Source organism: Staurois parvus, unplaced genomic scaffold (genome assembly GCF_062004578.1).
Source record: "Staurois parvus isolate SC_StPar_1 unplaced genomic scaffold, SC_StPar_1.0 ptg000132l, whole genome shotgun sequence".
Lineage (NCBI taxonomy): Eukaryota > Metazoa > Chordata > Amphibia > Anura > Ranidae > Staurois > Staurois parvus.
Window position 1 is genome coordinate 7,923,982 of NW_028317928.1, and position 22,032 is coordinate 7,946,013.

A 22,032-nucleotide genomic window follows, 5' to 3' on the forward strand; every position below is an offset into this window, starting at 1 on the left:
CCCCATTCTAGTTTGCAGCACCCCCCCAATTCCAGTCCTCAGACCCCTTTTATTACTGTCCTCAGGACCCATTACTGTCCTCAGCTCTCCCCATTACAGTCCTCAGAACCCCCCCAATTACTGTTCTCAGAACTTTCCCCCCCATTACTTTCCTCAGACCCCCCCCACTACTGTACTCAGCACCCCTATTACTGTCCCCAGCACTGTGCTCAGACTCCCCCTTACAGTCTTCAGACACCCCAATTACTGTCCTCAGACCTCATTACTGTCCCCAGCACCCCCCCATTACTGTCCTCAGACCCCCCCATTACTATTCTCAGCACTTTTTCCCATTACTTTCCTCAGACCCCCCCCTCCCCCACTACTGTCCTCAGCACCCCTCATTACTGTTCTGAGACATCCCATTACTGTCCTCAGCATCCCCCCCCCTTTACTCTCCTCAGACCCCCATTGTCCTCAGCACCCCCCTCCATTACTTTCCTAAGCTCCCCTCCCCTAATTACTGTCCTCAGGCTCCCTATTACTGTCCTCAGCACACCCCATTAGTGTTCTCAGACCCACAATTTTACCTGCCACTCATTCAGGAAATACCCAGTACATTCAAGTATGGAAGAGAGTTTGACTCCTATCCCATGGCAGAGCTGGATGAATCGGCACAGTCCCACAGGGAATCCATGGTCTTGTGTAAGGTATACTTCCAGTGACTAATTTGTGCCACTGATTATTTCTCTAAGTGCATAATAATTTCATGAATACCATAACTATACCAACCCTTATCCTAACAATAATTAACCAACCTTAAAGGAAAAGTCTACTTCAAATATGTAAAGTGCAGGTAGTGGAGTCTACTCATACCTTCAGATTTTTGCCAGAGCAATGCCTGTGAAGGTTCTAATTTATCCAGGTCAAGATATATTTAGAAGTAGTGGGTCACGTTCAGCTGGACCTAACTGGTTCTGTAATATTGAAGACATGATTCAAAGACTAGTATCATTGAACTTGGTGGGCTTGTCGCTCCCAGTCTTCTTGGGCAGCAATATGGCTTGGATGTTGGACAGGACTCCTCCCTAGACAATGGTGACCCCCACCGAGAAGTTTGTTGGTGTTCTTGTTGTTGCAGACAGCCAGCTGGAGGTGTCAGGGCATGCTGTGGGTCTTCTTGTTGTTGAGGGTTGTGTTGCTGGCCAGCTTGAGGATCTCAGCCATCAGATAGATGAGCGCTATGGCCCTGACCTTCTCTGCATAGTTGCCCTTCCTGAGCAGATGGTGAACACAACTGACCAGGAACTGCAGACCAACCTGGCATGATCGTGTCTTGACCTTAGCCCCAAGCTTTCTGTCCTTGTTTGCCTTCAGCTCTGAAAGATTAGTATCATTGAACTTAGCAGGCTAGTTGCTACCAGTCTTCTTGGGCAGCAGCACAGCCTGGATGTTGGACAGAACCCCTCCCTGGGCAACGGTGACCTCCACCGAGAAGCTTGTTGGTGTTTTTGTTGTTGCAGACAGCCAGCTGGAGGTGTCAGGGCATGCTGTGGGTCTTCTTGTTGAGGGCTGTGTTGCCAGCTGCCTTGAGGATCTCAGCCATCAGATAGATGGGTGCTATGGCCCTGACCTTCTCCGCATAGTTGCCCTTCCTGAGCAGATGGTTAAGACAACTGACTAGGAACTGCAGACCAACCCGGGATGAACGTGTCTTGACCTTAGCCCCAAGCTTTCCGTCCTTGTTTGCCTTCAGCTCTGTAAATGAATAAACGAGTCCCTCCTGCCACCATGGCAGAGGGACTTGTAGTTTTCAATGGAACATGAGGATCTCAGCCATCAGATAGATGGCCGCTATGGCCCTGACTTTCTCCGCATAATTGCCCTTCCTGAGCAGATGGTGAACACGACTGACTAGGAACTGCTGAGCAACCCGGGATGATCGTGTCTTGACCTTAGCCCCAAGCTTTCCCTCCTTACTTGCCTTCAGCTCTGTAAATGTATAAACGAGTCCTTTCTGCCACCACAGCAGAGGGACTTGTAGTTTTCAATGGAACACGAGTGCGGAGATCACTTCCTCCATTGACACTTCCTCCAGCTCTCTAAGTGAAAGTTTGTACCTTGGTTTGGATACAGTTTGGAGAACTGGTGGAAGAGTCCGCAGGAACCTGGCATTGCAGGCTGATTTGTAAAAAATACATTTTATATAATATAAGTCCATATCAATGTTATGCAGGCTCCTGGTCAACTGCACCAGCTAACCCCACCCAATGACGACAGAGATCAGGTGTGACAGAAAAATTCTTTACTGTTCTGGTATATCATGCTAAAGCTATCCTAAGCACTTCGTTCCAGTACAACAGTCCTACGAAGACAGATTCTTCTAATTGAACACAGACAGACTATAACAATAGGTGGTCAGACCATGGTTTTAGACCTCGTTTACACTAGCTTCAAAATGTGGCTTTTTTTAAAGCTCTCTGAATGCCAATCAAAGGCCCGGTCACTAAATAAAATGGAGTTACCTTACAGTCCCGTTCACTATATATATATATATATATATATATATATATATATAGTAAAGTGCTGTGTAAATTGACAGCGCTATATAAGTACCTGTAACAATAATAATCCTGTCTTCTCTGATCCTTCCACAGTCCCCAATTCGTCTCCTAATAGGAGAGAGCCTTGGGGACCAGCTGCACAGGCACAGTTTTGATGTGTATTGCGGTTTTTTTTTTTCTTGGGAGAGTGCGTGTGATCAGCACAGGGCCATTCAGCACTGTCCAGACAGAGGATCGGGGGGTCATACAGCCTCATAGGACAATCAGGGGAGAATGGAAACACCTCCTACAAACTTTAACCAGTGCTCTTCTGGACACTGATAGCAAAATTGCTATATAATGATAAAAGGTATTTAGCAGTTTATATTTACTAAAATATTGTATTTCCATGTTCTGTGTACTATGGGAGAGAGGTTATAGTGAATGCAGGGTCCGGGGAGAGTGGATATACTGAATGCAGGGTCAGGGGGGACCGGACGTAGTGAATGCGGGGTCAGGGGGGACCGGACGTAGTGAATGCGGGGTCCGGGGAGAGCGGACATCGTGAATGCGGGGTCCGGGGAGAGCGGACATAGTGAATGCGGGGTCCGGGGAGAGCGGACATAGTGAATGCGGGGTCCGGGGAGAGCGGACATAGTGAATGCGGGGTCCGGGGAGAGCGGACATAGTGAATGCGGGGTCCGGGGAGAGCGGACATAGTGAATGCGGGGTCCGGGGAGAGCGGACATAGTGAATGCGGGGTCCGGGGAGAGCGGACATAGTGAATGCGGGGTCCGGGGAGAGCGGACATAGTGAATGCGGGGTCCGGGGAGAGCGGACATAGTGAATGCGGGGTCCGGGGAGAGCGGACATAGTGAATGCGGGGTCCGGGGAGAGCGGACATAGTGAATGCGGGGTCCGGGGAGAGCGGACATAGTGAATGCGGGGTCCGGGGAGAGCGGACATAGTGAATGCGGGGTCCGGGGAGAGCGGACATAGTGAATGCGGGGTCCGGGGAGAGCGGACATAGTGAATGCGGGGTCCGGGGAGAGCGGACATAGTGAATGCGGGGTCCGGGGAGAGCGGACATAGTGAATGCGGGGTCCGGGGAGAGCGGACATAGTGAATGCAGGGTCCGGGGAGAGCGGACATAGTGAATGCGGGGTCCGGGGAGAGCGGACATAGTGAATGCGGGGTCCGGGGAGAGCGGACATTGTGAATGCGGGGTCCGGGGAGACCGGATATTGTGAATGCAGGGTCCGGGCAGACCGGATATTGTGAATGCAGGGTCCGGGCAGACCGGATATTGTGAATGCAGGGTCCGGGGAGACCGGATATTGTGAATGCAGGGTCCGGGGAGACCGGATATTGTGAATGCAGGGTCCGGGGAGACCGGATATTGTGAATGCAGGGTCCGGGGAGACCGGATATTGTGAATGCAGGGTCCGGGGAGAGCGGATATAGTGAATGCAGGGACCCGGGAGAGCGGATATAGTGAATGCAGGGTCCTGGGAGAGAAGATATAGTGAATGCAAGGTCCTGGGCTCACTAAGTGACAAGAGGAAAGGAAATGAAATGTGTATGGCTCGCCTTAGCTTCACCATCCTTAGGTTCCAGGAAGTAAAAGCTGGTATCATGATCCATGAGCAAGTAGGAGCTGTCTAACATCAAAAAGGATCAATACGTTAGGAATGGTTGGATAAATTATATCCATATGGGAAGGACAATATACATCTCCTATGCTATAATCCTTTTCAAATTTTGTCCCAGGCCTTCCCCTCCCCTCTTCATAATTTATTTCTTAAAACCTCTTTCCCTATTTCCTAACTTGGTGAACATAAAACCGGCCAAACCAGATCATTAGTACCTCTAAACAAATGAACACCAGCCAAGGATGCATACATAGACCTTTCCTTAGCAGTCTAGTCCTTTAATTATTTGTTACTTGTTCCTACAAACACATTGTAATCATACCATCATCATGCTGTGTTAACATTTAGGACCGAAAATTGTTCTCTACGGTTTAGTCAACAATGAGTAATAAAACCAATAAAATCTTTCTAAAAAAAAAATAAAAGTACAAATAATAAGACAAAGGCTTGGTTCACATATATGCATTTTGCGTTTGATGCTTCCTCCAGTGATTTTTGCAGTTTGCTTTGCATTTTTGACATGTTTTTATCATGTTTTGTTCAGCTCCTTTTTTTTTTGGTTCAAATGGAATTTATTCTGTTGCTGGGCAGAATAAAAACGCAAAACGCAAATTGCAGCAAAAAGGCACTAGCATACATTTCAGCAGCTTCTCCATTGAACTCTTATCATAGCACAAATGCTACTTTTTGCTTTAAAAAAAAGTCCCCGACCCTTTCCAAAAACGCAGCAGCTCAAAAAAAGCCTAGAGGTGAACATGGAAAGGTTTCTTTACAGTAACAGCTGTGAAAATGTGGAATAGACTCCCTCAAGAGTTGGTTCTGGCCAGCTCAATGGATTGCTGTAGGAAAGTCCTGGATTCTTTCTTGGATACACAGAATATAACTGGATATAACATTTATAGGTAAAGTTGATCCAGGGAATATCCGATTGCCTCTCGGGGAATCAGGAAGGAATATTTTCCCTGCAGGAGCAAAATGGATCATGCTTTGCTGGGTTTTTTTGTCTTCCTCTGGATCAAATGTGGGTGTAGGATTATAACTTTTTTTTTTTTGGTTGAACTGGATGGCTGTTTGTCTTTTTTTCAGCCAGACTAACTATGTAACCATGTTAAATGGACTGTAGTGCGTTTCTGTAAAAAGCGCAAAAAAAAAAACGCATTGGTGTGAACGTAGCTAAAAACTGCAGATTTTCAACTAGTAAAGAAACTACAAAAGAATTTTAAAAAGTAGTTATTGATGACAGGACAAAGACAGAGGAAACCATGTTAAATGGACTGTAGTGCGTTCCCGCAAAAAGCACTAAAAAACACATTGGTGTGAAAGCCAAAAACTGCAGATTTTCAACCAGCAAAGAAACAACAAAAGAATAAAAAAAAAAGAAAAAAAAAAAAAGGTAGTTATTGATGACAAGCCAAAGACAGGAATTCATGGACTGTAGTGCGTTCCTTCAATAAACCAAAAAACACTAAAAAACTGCATTGGTGTGAACGGAGCTAAAAACTGCAGATTTTCAATCAGTAAAACAACGACAAAAAGAATAAAAAAAAAAAAGTTATTGGTTACAGGACAAAGACAGAGGAATCCATGGACTGCAGAGCGTTCCTTCAAAATATCAAAAAACACACACAAAAAAAAAAAAAGACACATTGGTGTGAATGGAGCCAAAAACTGCAGATTTTCAACCAGCAAAGAAACAAAAAAAAAAAAAAAAAAAAAAAAAAAAAAAGGTAGCTATTGATTACAGGACAAAGACAGAGGAAACCATGTTACATGGACTGTAGTGTATTCCTGCAAAAAGCAAAAAAAAACGCATTGATGTGAATGGAGCTAAAAACTGCAGATTTCTAACCAGCAAAGCAACAACAAAAAAATAAAAAAAAAAGTAGTTACTAGTTACAGGACAAAGACAGAGGAATCCATGGACTTTAGTGCGTTCCTTTAAAAAAACCAAAACCAAAAAAAAAAAAAACGCATTGATTTGAACGGAGCTAAAAACTGCAGATTTTTAACCAGCAAAACAATGACAAAAGAATAAAAAAAAATAATTATTGATTACAGGCCAAAGACAGAGGAATCCATGGACTGTAGTGCATTCCTTCAAAAAAGTAAAAACTAAACAAACGCATTGGTGTGAATGGAGCCAAAAACTGCAGATTTTCAACCAGCATGTTACATGGACTGTAGTGCGTTCCTGCAAAAAGTACAAAAAAAACGCATTGGTGAGAAAAAGACAAAAACTGCAGATTTTCAACCAGTAAACCAACGACAAAAGAATAAATAAAAAGTAGTTATTGATGACAGGACAAAGACAGAGGAGACAATTCCATTCCCACTTTAAGAAAAACAGATGTAAAAGCCGCAAATTTACTTGCCGATTTCAAACTGGCCGATTAAAAAAAAAATGTGATACAAGGGACAGCATTCTGAAAACAAGGTTTTCACATTCAGAAACACGCATGAGATCTAATACTTGTGTGGACCTTTCATATTTAGCCAACTTCATTCCAGATCCTTACATGCTGCTGTCCTGTAAATTTTGAGAAAGGCCATTACCTCCTTCCTGAGAGGGAGGGTCTGCTTGCTGTAGTCACATGATCAGAGTTTTTTTTTTTTGTACGCTCCCATTGTTGCAAAAAAAAAAGTGACATTTAAATTTCCTGCCAGTTTTAGACAATCATTGGTTGATGTTGACTGAAATAGAACGGTAGATTTTATTTTTTATTATTTATATTTATTCACCTAAAAAAGTTTATTTATATGTGGATTTTTTTTTTTTTTGCTTTGGGCAGATCTGATTTATTGCTATGGACTCTTCCACATTAAAAAAAAAAAAAGGCAAAATGATTTGACATGTCACAAGATTCGGCGTTTGTGGACCATTCTGGACGTCACTGCGGCTTCGCGCCAGCGTGCGTTCTTTGATGTTTAATCAGACTGGCTCTCTGGGAGTAGGATTTCCCACAATCCGCGCATGAAAACAGCGGCAAACCGGAGTGCGTCCTCTGGTGCTCGGTGAGATAGACTCGTCGGGTGAAACATCTCCCACACTCTGGACAGGAATATGGTTTTTCCCCGGTGTGAGTTCTCTGGTGTCCGATAAGATTGGCTCTTTGGGTGAAGCACCTCCCACACTCAGAACACTTAAATGGTTTCTCTCCCGTATGAATCCTCTTGTGGTTAATGTATGCTGAAATGAGGGAGAAACCTTTCCCGCACTCGGAACACGAATACGGCTTCTCCCCCGTGTGAGTCCGCTGATGCTCAGTAAGACTAGCCCTCCTGGAAAAACATTTCCCACACTCTGCGCATGAGAACGGCGACACCCCAGTGTGAGTTCTTTGATGCACGAGAAGGTTGGCTCTCCGGGTAAAATATTTCCCGCATTCCATACATGAAAATGGCGACAACGCGGGATGAGTCCTCTGGTGTGCAATAAGATGGGACCTCTGGGTAAAACATTTGCCACATTTGGAACAGGAAAACTGAGTCACCCCGGTATGAGTACGCTGATGAAGAACAAGGCTGGTTTTACGGGTAAAACACTTCCCGCACTCCGAACAAGAAAATGGAGACACGCCAGTGTGAGTCCTCTCATGCTCTGTAAGGCTGACTCTGCGGGTGAAACACCTCCCGCACTCAGAACACGAGAACGGCTTCTCCCCCGTGTGCGTTCTTTGGTGCGACGCAAGGTTGCCTATCTGGGTAAAGCACTTCCCGCACTCAGAACACGAGAACGGCTTCTCGGGGTTGTGGATCCGTTCGTGAATGGCAAGAGTTGACTTCTGTTTAAAACGTTTCCCGCACTCAGAACACGGATATGGCCTGTCGTCTGTGTGAGTTCTTTCATGTTCGAAAAGCGAGGATTTCCAAGAAAAGCATTTTCCGCATGCGGAGCAAGAATACTGACCCTCCGCTGTCCGATTTCTCTGATTTAAAGTTGCTTCTGTTCCTCCGGCGCAGAATCTCCTGGATACGGAAAAGGAAAACTTCTCACCCCTTCTACGAGCTTTATGGCGGGTGAGGGGAAGCGAGTGCTTAGAACTCCCACCATTCCTAGAGGGTGCGGGCTGGAGATCTGCGGTGATGGAGTTTTCCTCTGAAGAATCAGATGTGATGCCCTCATCTTCCATCTCATCATCTGTGAAGATAATACAATTATTCCCATCGCATTGTTCATCTGGAGGGAATTAACCCCTTCCCGTCCGGCCCATGTATATAAACAGCCGGACGAGAGCAGTGCAGGGGCATAAACGGCACTCGCATTTACAGCCTGTGTGCGCTACCTGGGAATGCGTGGCACTGAGATCCGGTGCTCAATGTGTCCTCCGGACATAGTGGAACACTGATCGCTGTATGGGACCTCTGTGCGAGGTCCCGATCATGTGATCACTGATTGGCCAATCAGTGATCACATGAACAGTAGTAAGCAAGATGTCACTTCTGACATCATTGCTTACTACTAGTGAAATCTGTGAATGATCACAGAGATCACATGGTACAGGGCTATTCACAACAGCCTTGTACCATGTGACAAGCTGTGACCAATCACAGCTCTCACAGTATTTCTCAATGGCTGCAGCAATGCAGCCAGAGAGAAGGAGAAATGATTGCCTTTACAGCCTTTTTAAAAAAAATCTTTATCACCCCCCACAAGTAGTACAGTGTCACCATGGTGACATTGTACTGCTAGGGTGACAGTATGTTTAAAAAAAAAAAACAACAAATAATATAAAAAAATGAAAGAAAAATGTAAAAAAGTTTAAAAAATTATCATTTTTGGTTATAAACTAATTTGGGTTTTTTTTTTTACTAAAAAGATAGCTGAATACATTTTGGCCAAGATTTATGAAGAAAGATCATTTATTTGCAAAATGTTATAAGAAAAACACTGTTTTTCAAAATGTTTGGACTTTTTCATTTATATAGCAAAAAAAAAAAATCCCCGTGGTGAATAAATACCACTAAAATAAAGTTTTATCTGTCTCAAAAAAATGCAAAAAAATTCATATGGGTACAGTGTTGCATGACCGCGCAATTGTCATTCAACGTGTGAGAGCGATGAAAGCTGAAAATTGGCCTGGACTGGAAGGGGGGAAAGTGTCCGGACTTGAAGTGGTTAAAAAGAAAAAGAAAAAATGGACAGGCTGGGTTAAAGGGGAAATACCATGTATTTACAGACCATGGCTGTTGGAAGAGGGGTGAGCAGGGTGCTGTATGGAGCGTCCTGAAAATAGAGCACCCAGCCTCAGTACTCCTCTCTGATGCAAGCAGTGAGCTGACTCTTGGGAGGAGTTACAGTGCCTTGAAAAAGTCTTCCAACCTCTTGAAATTTTCCACATTTTGTCATGTTACAAGCAAAAACGTCAATTGCTCAGTAACACAGATTGATAATCAGCCAATCACATGGCAGCAACTCAATGCATTTAGGAATCTAGACGTAACTGATGGGTGTTACCAAGCAATTGAACAGGTGGACCTAATAAAAGTGGCCGGTGAGTGTACATCATAATGGATAGATTGAGGGCAGGTTTGCATGGAGGGAGCCCACCCCTCCTTAACCCCTTGCTTACCGGGCACTTATACCCCCTTCCTGCCCAGGCCAATTTTCAGCTTTCAGCACTGTTGCAGTTTGAATGACAATTACACGGTCATGCAACACTGTATCCATATGAACTTTTATCATTTTTTTCACACAAATAGAGCTTTCTTTTGGTGGTATTTAATTGCTGCTGCGCGTTTTATTTTTTGAGCTATAAACAAACAAAAAAAAGAGCAAAAAATTATTTTAAAAAAAGTTTTTCTTTGTTTCCATTATAGAATTTTGAAAAAACAGGTAACTTTTCATCTTCACTGATGTGCATTGATGAGGCTGCACTGAGAGGCATCACTGATGGGCAGCACTGATGGGCACTGACAGGCGGCACTGATGAGCTGGCACGGATAGGCAGCAATGATGGGCACTGACTGGTGGCACTGCTGGGCACTGATGGGTGGTCCTGCTGGGCAGCACTGATGGGTGGCACTGCTTGACAGAGGTGGGTGGAACTCATGGATGGCACTGCTGGGCACTGATCATCTGTGCGCTGATGATCAGTGCCGATCTGTTTTCTGACAATTGCCAGTTACCGGCAGTACTTTCCTCACGCTGTGACAGATGAGCAAAGTGCAGCCGACAACCGACAACTGCATTTACCCAGTGATCTGCTGTGTCATCGGACACAGCTGATCACATGGTAAAATGCTGCTGTGATTGGCCTTTTTATCACATCACGTGATCAGCTGTGTCCGTGATCACAGAGACTGCCAGCTGCGTGCCGCCGGGGGCGCATGGCAGGGCACATTCTGGGAGGACGTCATATGATGCCCTCCCAGAACTAGACAACCTCTCTGTAGCCATCATTCGGATATAGCCGGTTGTCAAGTGGTTAAAGGCACAGGAGTGAACTGGACACCCAGCATATAGCACAAAGGTGTCCAGTGTCCCCCCCTTCATCTTGCATGACTACCTGCCACAGCATATGAGGTTCGATGCAAAGCCTCTGCTATGGGTTATATATTTTACTCATTTATGGAGTGCTGCTACATTTTCCAGAGTTCCCCAGGAATATTGATCGACTAGGAAGTTGTCAATCTAATGTCTCTGGACCTTCCATACTCCTAGTACACCTAATGTTTGGAAACACTGCTATTAAGAATGTTAAAGGTGGAACCAGGCACAACAAAATGGAACGCACAATGCACATCAGATCTGATTAGATCATTAGAGGTGGGGAAAGGATCTTTGTTGATCCAACCATAGTAGGGTGACCTGGTCAGATTTTCAGTTCTGTACCGATTAGCTTTGTTGGTGTATCTGTGAAAGATGCCGCTCCAACCAAAACCTACGACTATCGAAATCCCTGACTGGACTGACATAAGTTGCCATCTTTATATCAAAATTTCTACTGTAACCAAATATTTTAGGGTGATATAAAGAGGATCTTCATTGGCCTCCCCAAAAAAAATTCAAGGTCAGCAGCTACAAACACTGCAGCTGCTGACTTTTAACCGCTTCCCGGCCGCGCTATAGGCAAAAGATGGCTACAGCGCAGTCGGCTAGTTCTGGGAAGGTATCCATGGGCGTCCTCCCAAAACCCCAGGGACACAGCTGATCACGTGCCTAATTAAAGGGACAATCAGAGCCACTTTTTACCCTGTGACCAGCTGTGTCCAATCACAGCTGATTATAGTGTAAATAGGAAATGCCGGTTATCAGCAGCCAGTAAGTGGCATCGCTCAGGGGAACATCTACACTGGTCATCAGGGCACTGATCATCAATGTCCTCATGATCAGTGTAGCCCCATCAGTGCGGCCAATAGTGCCCATCAGTGCTGCCTATCAGTGCCACATGTCAGTGCCTCCTCATCAGTGCAGCCTATGAGTGCCCATCAGTGCAACCTCATCAGTGCCCATCAGTGCAGCCTATCAGCGCCCATCAGTGCAGCCTCATCAGCGCCCATCAGTGCAGCCTCATCAGCGCACATCAGTGCAGCCTCATCAGCGCACATCAGTGCAGCCTCATCAGCGCACATCAGTGCAGCCTCATCAGCGCACATCAGTGCAGCCTCATCAGCGCACATCAGTGCAGCCTCATCAGCGCACATCAGTGCAGCCTCATCAGCGCACATCAGTGCAGCCTCATCAGCGCACATCAGTGCAGGAGAAAAATCCAAATCCATTATTTACAGAGCTTTATAACAGAAACTAAGAAATTTTTCAAAATTTTTTTTTTTCTTTATCACAAAATAAAAACCCCAGTGGTGATTAAATACCGCCAAAAGAAAGCTCTATATGTCTCAAAAAAATTATAAAAATTTAGTATGGGTACAGTGTTGCACGACCACACAATTACCATTCAAAGTGCAACATCGCTGAAAACTGGCCTGGGCAGAAAGGGGGTAAAAGTGCCCGGTAGGCAGGGGGTTAATACAAGGGCTCTTACCTGTCCAGGGATCTAGCACTGTCCTCACCGGGACCGTTTCTTCAGGTCCTTGGTGCTGGAAGTCTGCTTCAGTTGGCTTCCTTGCACTGTGATTTGCGAATGGTGCTGCAGCTTTCTAGGACGTGTCCCAGAAAGCTGTGCAGAAAAAAAAACGGGGGCTGAACTTCTGAGGCAATCTGAGCAGAAGCGGGAGAGAGTCCCTGTCAAAACTAGGTACCTGCTGCCCTCAACTAAAATGCATCCAAGGGTGTTAGAGGAGAAAGGGGGAAGGAGGCGGAAAAGCGGAACTTCCCCTATTTAACTTCAACATTACATTATTCTTTTCTCTTGTGTTTAAATGTTTTTACTTACTAGCAGCAGAGGGTTCACACTTTATACGCACTTTATCTGGTGTATTTAACCAGATATTAGTCTCTCTCACCTGTGCCAACATCTACAAGAACTTCATCCTCTTCAATCTTGACTCGTCTTATTTCCTCTTCTTCAACTTTGACGTTTCCTTGAGTGTCTGTCATGTCTCCGGGGTCTGTGAATAAAGATGAGAGTGAAGCCTCCTGTACTGAGATGTATGAGAGACCCCAAAGAGTGTGTGCGGGGGGAGACTGGTCACGTCTCAATGACATGATGTGAAGAGGAGAGCCGGAGTCTAGTAGAGGCTGATGGCTCCTGACTCCCCCCCCCAGGCACATACTGTCCCCCCATTACTTTCTACTGACAGAGGAGGGGGGAGAAGAAGAGATATTAGTAGTGACTGAACAAGGGGGATCTGGGACTCTTCTCTGGATTTAGTGTTTATTCCTCACCTGGGCTGATCTCTGCAGGGATCTTCTCCTCCTTACATGGCTCATCGCCGGAGTCTAATAGAGGCTCATGGTTCCTGACCCCCCACTGGGCACATACTGTCCCCCATTACTGTCTACTGGGTTGGAATTCATTATCCATAGTGGTTTAACAAGGAGATTTATCTTTTTTTCATTTTGTGGCAATTAGTGTTAATTACTCACCTGTGCCGATCTCTACAGGAATTTCCTCTTCTTTGACTATCACATGTATTTCTTCTTCTTCCTCCTCCTCCTCCTCAGCTTTGACGTCTCTCTGAGTAGCTCTGGTGTCTTCGGAGTCTGTGAATAAAAATAAGAGCGAAGCCCCCTGAATTGAGATGCGCACTATACAACCAAATGCCTGTGGATACAGGACCATTACCCCTCTATGAGTGTGTTGGATATCCACTTCCAAAACCATGAACATTATAATTTGGACTTGCCCTTCTTTTATGGCTACAATACCCTCCATTCTTCAGAGAAGGCTCTCACAAGATTTGGGAATATGTGCCCATTTAGCCAAAAGATGTTGAATGAGAAGACCTGTCAGGCAACCGAAATTCCATCCCAAAGGAGTTCAGTAGGGTTTGAGGTCAAGGCTCTGAAGGCCACTCAAGCTTCTCCACACCAAGCTGGACAAACCACGTCTTTATGGAGCTGGCTTGTGCACAGGAGACAGGAAAGGGCCTTCACCAAACTACCACAAGGCTGAAATCGATCTGTCATGGGTTTTTTTTTGAAGGCCACTATTGTTTGAAACATAAACATAATCCTAATATCCCACCAACCATTAAAATGAGCACTAGGAAGCCTCGAAGTTAGTGTTCTTCTGGAATCCACCAAATCATTCATTAGACTGCCGGATACTAAAAAGCATGATTCATCCCTCTAAAGAACATGTTTTCCATAGGTCCAATAGTAGCGTGTTTTACACCACTCCAGCAAACACTTGCCACTGGGCATAAGCTCACCTCTTTGATTAAACCACGGGAACGCGTTAAGGGCATGGCATGGGGGGAACTTGAAACAGGGTCCACTTACATCACAGATCCTGCGTGAAGCTTGCGGTGTGCAGTATCCAGCTGCCTCCACACATATGGGGGATGTCAGGAATCTCCTGGCCAGTAGATGAATGGGGCTGGGGATGAGTTATCGGATGTCATGGTGTTTTAGCAACCCATGCTATTGTGCTACTGGGGCTGAACATTGATGGTGCTATGAACACTGACAACATTGCCACCCTTCACCATGCCTCCGATAAATTCATGTACCTAATTCTGACAGGTTTGTGAATTTGTTCCAGGAAATATCATTTTTCGTACCAGGGCAGAACAAAATTCTAAGGAGTGTTCTAGACCAGGGGTGTCAAACTGGCGGCCCTCCAGCTGTTGCAAAACTACAAGTCCCATCATGCCTCTGCCTATGGGAGTCATGCTTGTAACTGTCAATCTTGCAGTGCCTCATGGGACTTGCAGTTTGGCAACAGCTGGAGGGCCGCCAGTTTGACACCCATGTCCTAGAGACTCTCTGATTTCCGATGTCTCCCCATTACTGTCTACTGACAGAGGAGGGGGGAGAAGAAGAGATTGTTGTAGTGACTGAACGAGGATCTGGGACTCTTCTCTGGATTTAGTGATTATTCCTCACCTGTGCTGATCTCTGGAGGAAGGTCCTCCTCCTTACACGGATCATCCCCCATCATATACGTCTCTACTTCCTCATCACCATCAATCTGGTTTACATCCGCTGTAACCTACACAAGTATAAGAATGATTTTGTGAATGGCCAAGGGGACAAAAACAGCATTAACGTCTACGAGGCCTGAAGATTGCACAAAACCCCAAAACATGATATATTTTCTGAAAGCAGTCTGTCTCTCAGTGTTACAATATACCGAACATTTGATTTTTAGACTGATCATTTCTTTGTGAGTGCGCAAACATTCAAAATCAGCAGGGGAGCAAATACGCATTCCCTTCACTGTATGTACTTGTTGGTATGGGAGATAATGACGTTTCGTTATTCTACCTGATTGTTGTGTTGTTCCTGTGTGGAGTCCCGGGAATACAGACACATCCCATCTCCTCCACTTAACCTCCTCCTTTGCACTTGCACAGTGCATACAATCCACCACCCACTCCAACAGTAATATTCTTGATCTTGTCTTCTCCAGCCGCTGCGCTCCCCAAAACCTCACTAACACCCCCTTCCCTCTCTCTGACCACAACCTGATTACCTTCTCTATCTCCTCGTCCTCCAACGCCTACCCCTCCAAATGTCACACTACTACCAGCCGTAACCTCCGCAACCTTAACCCTGCCCCCCTCCACTCTGCAGCTGATCAACTCCACGACAGCATCCTCCCCGTCTTGCCCCAACTTGGCTATGACTGCCTACAACAACGCGCTGTCAACAGCCCTTGACTCACTAGCACCTTTAACCACACGCAACATCAGACCCCGACCGCTCCAGCCCTGGCAGACTGATCACACCAAAACCCTCAAACGACACAGTCGTGCCCTGGAGCGTTTATGGCGCAAAACCAAATCCCAACAAGCCTTCGCCCGCTACAAATCTGCCTTCCACAGCTACACCTCCTCCCTCCACGCAGCCAAACAAGCCTACTTCCTGACCCTCATCAAGGCCCTCTCCTCCAATCCTCGCCGACTCTTCTCCACCTTCAACTCTCTACTCTCGCCACCCCCACCTCCACCCAGCACCTCATTCACTGCCCTTGAGACTGCCAATCACTTCAAAAACAAGATTGACACAATTTGCAAGGACATCGCCGCAACTCACACGCCCTCTCAACCCGTCCCCTCTCACACAGCTACCCCCTCATCCCCCCTCTCCCTCGACATAACCCGCAGGGACTTCGTCGCTGCTGAAACTCCCTCCAACCCCGTTCCCCCTCACTCAACTACCCCCTCATCACCCCTCTCCCATGGCCCCACCACTGCTCTGACCTCCACTTCCACCCCACCCTACATTCCTCATACTGAAGCCCCCCCAACACTCCGCACCTTTGACCTTACTACCATCGAGGAAGTCTCCAAGATCCTCTCTGATGCCCGCCTCACCACCTGCCCCCTTGACCCTATCCCCTCACAACTCCTACGACCTCCCTCCCCCTCCATCCTACGCTCCCTCACCCACATCTTTAATCTCTCCCTCTCCTCCGGCACTTTCCCCTCCCCTCTGAAACATGCACACATCACCCCCATACTTAAAAAGCCCTCCCTGGACCCCAATGACCCGAACAACCTCAGACCCATCTCCCTGCTCCCATTTACATCTAAACTCCTCGAGCGCCTAGTCTACACCCGCCTATGCTCTCACCTCAACGACAACAACCTCCTCGATGCCCTACAGTCCGGCTTCCGTCCCCTACACTCCACCGAAACTGCCTTACTCAAACTCTCCAATGACCTGCTAACCGCCAAAGCTAATGGCCTTCGACACAGTCGACCACCCCCTCCTCCTCAAAAAACTACACTCCCTCGGCCTCAGAGATTCTGCTCTCTCCTGGCTCTCATCCTACCTGTCACAACGCTCTTTCAGCGTTACCTATAATGCTACCACCTCCCTCTCACTCCCCCTCTCTGTTGGGGTCCCTCAAGGCTCTGTCCTTGGGCCCCTTCTCTTCTCCATCTACACCTCCTCCCTTGGCCAACTCACACACTCTCACGGCTTCAACTACCACCTCTATGCCGGCGACACACAAATCTATCTGTCAACCCCCCACCTCACCCCCTCGGTCTCCGCCTGAATCGCACACCTACTAAGCGACATATCAGACTGGATGTCGCTCCACTTCCTTAAACTGAACCTCTCCAAAACCGAGTTTCTTGTCTTCCCTCCAGCCCGCACACCACCCCCCATTGACTTCTCCATCACGTCCAACAACGCCACCATCAAACCCGCCCCGCAGGCCAGAGTACTTGGTGTCATTCTGGACTCCAACCTATCCTTCCAGCCCCAAGTCCAATCTTTAACAAACTCGTGCAGACTCCACCTCCGCAACATCGCCAAAATACGCACGTTCCTAACTCCAGAAACCACTAAACAGCTCATCCACTCCCTCATCATATCACGACTCAACTACTGCAACTCTCTCATCACTGGCCTGCCTCGCCGCTGGCTATCCCCGCTTCAGCTGATCCTGAATATGGCTGCCAGACTCATTCACCTTTCCAACCACTCCATCTCCGCCACCCCCCTCTGCCAATCCCTCCACTGGTTTCCGATTGCGCAACGGATCAAATTCAAAATCCTATCACTGACGTACAAAGCTGTCCACCATACTGCCCCATACTACATCACTGACCTAATATCCAAGTACCGCCCAGCACGCACACTCCGCTCCTCACAAAACCTCCTCTCTAGTTCCCTGGTCTCCTCCTCCCATGCCCGCCTCCAGGACTTCTCCAGGGTGTCACCTATCCTCTGGAACTCCCTGCCCCAACCCATCAGATTATTACCTACTCTCCTCTCCTTTAGGCGCACCCTGAAAACCCACCTCTTCAGGGAAGCCTACCCCGCCCCCTGCTAACCTGCCGACCTCCTCTACTCTTCCTACCACTCCATCCCCCACAGCTATCTCCTCCTGTACCACTATCCCCTCCCTCCTAGATTGTAAGCTCGAAAGAGCAGGGCCCTCGATCCCCTCATGTTTTGCATTGTATTGGTATTGTTCTGTCATATGTTCTGTCCCCCTTTGTAATGTACAGCGCTGAGTGAACTATTAACGCTTTATAAATACTGTATTATAATAATAATAATAATAATACAGAGGACGGGGACATCTCTCTGGTGGGTTCCCGTTACTGGATCCATCTACCTGATACTCCTGAGGGATCTCCTGATGTTCCTGTGTGGAGTCCCGGGAATACAGAAGATGGGGACATCTCTCTGGTGGGTTCCCATTACTGGATCCATCTGTAGGAAACACACACACTGACTGAATACATTGTTTCTTTGTCTTTATATCAGAGGATGTGTGTATCTAGGTGGATCCTCAATACAAGAAATGAAAGTCTCCTCTTACCCGGTGATGTGAGGGGCGGCCGGATCTCCATCATGACGTCCTTGTGTCCTTCTATATACTCCCACTCCTCCATGAAGAAATAGACAGTGACATCCTGACACCTTATAGGAACCTGACACACACAATGATACAGTCACCATCCAGACACATCCCTTGTCTGTTACTGGAGAATGTCCCAGAATTCCCAGCACCGCTCACCTCTCCTGTCAGCAGCTCATGAAAGTGCCGCCATCTAATCTAGAACATCAAGTGTACTAAAATGTACAGCCATTAAATGTGCTTAACCTCTCCAGGCCAGTCTCAGTTTTATACAAGAGTGATGTCATGTGACCTCCCAGAATCCTCCTCACCTCTGCGGTCAGGTCTGTTTTATTAATAGAGATGAGAGTGACGTCATGTGACCTCCCAGAATCCTCCTCACCTCTCTGGTCAGGTCTGTTTTATTAATAGAGATGAGAGTGACGTCATGTGACTTCCCAGAATCCTCCTCACCTCTCCGCTCAGGTCCGCATTTATTAATAGATAAGAGTGATGTCATGTGACCTCCCAGAATCCTCCTCACCTCTTATGTCCCAAGGGTGTGGTCTAATACCCTCTCAGTCATGTGGCTCCGCTCCTTCGCAGTTCTTGGTCAGGTCTTCTATACAGAGGTCTCTCCTTGAAAACTGGCTGCAATTAATCTGTATGAGATGTCCCAAAAAATGTGAAATTAGAAGCAATGATTATGAGAACAAAGCCTCTTGCATAGAGCTGCCTGGGACCATAGAATGTAAAATGTCCTAGCCTGGGAGCCGGAGAGACTGCATACGTGCCCCTGGAATCTTCAGCTGCCATTCGCTGCAGCACAAGCCGATCAGCGGGTCCTGGCCAATGGCTTGGACCTGCTGATCAGCAGAGCGAATGACAGAAGAGAGCTCTATGTTGGTAAACAACACAGAGCTCTCTACAGACAGCAGCAACATGCTGTTTTTTTTTCTCCCTGTAAAGCAGGGAGAAAAAAAACAGCACCTTGCTTAATAAAATCAGCACACATAGTTAGGCACACAGATAACCCTTTGATTGCCCCTAAATGTTAACTCCTTCCCAGCCAGTGTAATTAGTACAGTGTATAGTAACAGCACTGATCACTGTTTTAATATCACTGGTGATGGCAGTGGCAGTTAGTCAGTTCCCCCCCCCCAAGCATCAGTTATTGTCAGATGACCCGCTGCACTATCACAGCCCCACTGTAAGTCGCTGATCGCTGCCATTAGTAGTGTAAAATAAAATGAATAAATAAAAATTCCAGTATATATTATCGTTTGTAGACGCTATATTGTTCATGCAACCCAATCAATATACAACTATTGGGATTTTTTTTTTGTACCAAAGACATGTAGCAGAATACATTTTGAGCAAAATTTATGAAATTTTTTTTTTCAATCTTTTTTAAATTGGATATGTTTTATAGCAGAAAGTAGAAAATATTGGGGGGGTTTTTTCAACATTTTTGGTCTTTTTTTTTTTCATTTATATCGCAAAAAATAAAAAACCTACCGGTGATCAAACACCACCAACAGAAAGATCTATTTTTGTTGAAAAAATTATATAAATTCAATTTGGGTATAGCATTACAGGACAGTGCAATTGCCTGTTAAAGTAGTGCAGTGCTGAATAGAAAAAACGGCTTAGTCATGAAGGGGGGGGTGGTAAAACCTTCTGGAGCTGAAGTGGTTAAAGAGGTACTGTCCAGTGTCTGCCATAAAGCCGTCACCCTAGCAAGACACACCCTCCCCTCCACATTCCCTTGATGCCTCCCCACTTCATCAGAATCCTCGTTCTCTAACTCTAATAGGTGACCTTGTGCATGTCAGATCCCCCCATGTGACAGCTCTTGGGCCCGAGCAGCCAATAAAAAGGTCTGAACACTAGCATGTGATGAGCAGGGGATCAGTGATGTCACCTCAACGGTAAGCTCTACCGCCAGTGCGTACACTGAGTGTTCTCCAGTACAAGGGGAGGTGGTGAAGGATTGTGGAGGGATAAGTATACCTTACTGAGATTTTCACATTTTCAATATGAATAAAATAACAGTTTTATTGTGTTTATTATATTTATGTTCAATATATTTTAATATATTTATTTTATAACATTTTTACATTTATTTTCAATATAATTTTATATATTTATTATTTTTATTTTTTTTTTCTCCAATATGTTTTAATAGATTTATTTTATTATGTTTATTATATTTATTTTCAATATAATTTTATAGATTTATATTATGTTTTAATTATTTTTTTTCCTCCAATATATTTTAATAGATTTATTTTATTGTGTTTATTATATTCATTTTCAACATTGTTTGCTACAATTATTTTTATGTTTATTATATTTATTTTCAATATATTTTAATAGATTTATTTTATTCTGTTTTAAATATATTTTCTTAAAAAATATTTAAATTTTTTTTCATTAGGTTTATCATATTTCAATTTGATATATTTATTGTATTATATTTATTAGGTTTATTTTCAAAATAATTTTATGTTAATTTTCTGTTTTAAATATATATTTTTTTCATTATGTTTATCATATTCATTTTCAATTTGATCTGATATATTTATTGTATTATATTTATTATGTTTATTTTCAGAATAATTTTATATGTTAATTTTCTTATGTTTGAAATATATTTTTTCAAAAAAAGTTATTTATTTTTTTCATTATGTTTATTATATTCATTTTCAATTTGATATATTTATTGTATTATATTTATTATGTTTATTTTCAAAATAATTTTATATGTTTATTTTCTTATGTTTTAAATATATTTTTTCCAAAATATTTTAATTATGTTTTTTTCATTATGTTTATCATATTCATTTTCAATTTGATTTGATATATTTATTGTATTATATTATGTTTATTTTCAAAATAGAGGCGTTAATGCTTACACAGGCGTGTGTCTACCTACCGGCATACAGTCATTCACATCTATGGGCGGCTGTACGCAGACCCTGGACCTCCCCGGCACGGAACAAAGTCAGAATTTTACGCTCTACACCCCTAATGTGCACTTACCGTCCACCGTACGAATGACTGCCTTCTCCGTACACCCCACCGCGGCTGAGGGACACCACCAACTGCCATTTATCAGCAGCTAGCAGAAGAACGGTCATAAACCTCCCCCCCTCCCCCATCGTCACATCTATCTCTACAGAGACCCCAATACAGCAGAGCAGACTGACTCCCCCCCAGTGCTGAGCACTGACTATGGAGGACACGTGACCTGACCCACTATGTCACATGACCTTCAGTCAACACACACACAGTGCTGAGACCCCCTGCCTGCTCTGATAATAATAGGACACTATTACCTCCTCCTCACTGGGCACACACTACAACCTCCCGAATAGACTAGGAGCCTCAATGAGCCTTGGAAACTCCTTCCTCCACCTCTTCCGGGCTACAACAAAATGGCCGCGGCCTCGCCTGCTCTGAGGACACTTTCCTGCCTACAAAGACTGACGCCCTCTGGCGGTGGGAGGAATACTGACATTTTTATGAGTATAGGTTGTGGCTATTTCATTATGATCCAGAAGAAGTTTAAAGAGAAATGCTTATAGATCAGTCCCTGGAGGAGGGGCAATGTCTTCCGGTTATGAGAACAGGTGGGGGTCCCAAAACTCTCTGTCTGGACTGGATGGAGGGGGTCATGCGACCTTCTGGGTTAGCACACAGTCGGTTGTGCACTGGCAGAATCAGTATTATATATATATATATATATATATATATATATATATATATATATATAAGTATTTATTTCAAATACATTTTAATTGATTAATTTTACTATGTTTATTATATTAATTTTCCATATCATTTATTATGTATCTTATATTTATTTTCAATATAATTTGTAATATATATGTTAATGATATGTTTTAACTTTTTTTATTATTTTCTACATTTATTGTTTTGATGTTTTTTTACATTTCTTTTCAATATATTTTAATAGATTTATTT

At 44.8% G+C, this 22,032-nt stretch overlaps 2 protein-coding genes across 4 annotated transcripts in view; both read right to left on the reverse strand.

Annotated features, from left to right (window-relative positions):
- Window positions 1-22,032, reverse strand: part of LOC149466279 (uncharacterized) — a 139,235-nt gene that overhangs the window by 94,417 nt on the left and 22,786 nt on the right. The gene's annotated exons all lie outside the window — the stretch shown is intronic.
- LOC149466282 (uncharacterized) lies at window positions 4,418-21,458 on the reverse strand. 3 transcript variants are annotated; one of them, XM_089672930.1, is made up of 8 exons: window positions 21,384-21,458; window positions 18,587-18,704; window positions 18,025-18,136; window positions 17,818-17,915; window positions 14,625-14,730; window positions 13,161-13,277; window positions 12,578-12,682; window positions 4,418-8,312 (listed from the first exon to the last, which is right to left on the reverse strand). In XM_089672930.1, the coding sequence occupies exons 3-8, from the start codon at window positions 18,095-18,097 to the stop codon at window positions 7,063-7,065; spliced, it is 1,749 nt and encodes a 582-aa protein (XP_089529056.1). In that variant the 5' UTR covers window positions 18,098-18,136; window positions 18,587-18,704; window positions 21,384-21,458; the 3' UTR covers window positions 4,418-7,062. The 3 variants fall into 3 exon arrangements, with proteins under 3 accessions (XP_089529056.1, XP_089529057.1, XP_089529058.1); XM_089672931.1 differs by lacking the exon at window positions 21,384-21,458 and adding an exon at window positions 21,088-21,359; XM_089672932.1 differs by having other exon boundaries at window positions 18,025-18,704.

What these genes read in the sequence shown, in the direction of transcription:
- LOC149466282 (XM_089672930.1), bottom strand. Translation starts at nt 18,097, where the DNA reads ATGGAGGAGTGGGAGTATATAGAAGGACACAAGGACGTCATGATGGAG. An exon ending in AGATCCCTCAGGAGTATCAG is followed by an intron (nt 14,731 to 17,817) that starts GTAGATGGATCC and finishes ATACTTGTGTAG; the next exon opens with GTTACAGCGGATGTAAACCA. An exon ending in TCCTCCAGAGATCAGCACAG is followed by an intron (nt 13,278 to 14,624) that starts GTGAGGAATAAT and finishes TTTTATTCACAG; the next exon opens with ACTCCGAAGACACCAGAGCT.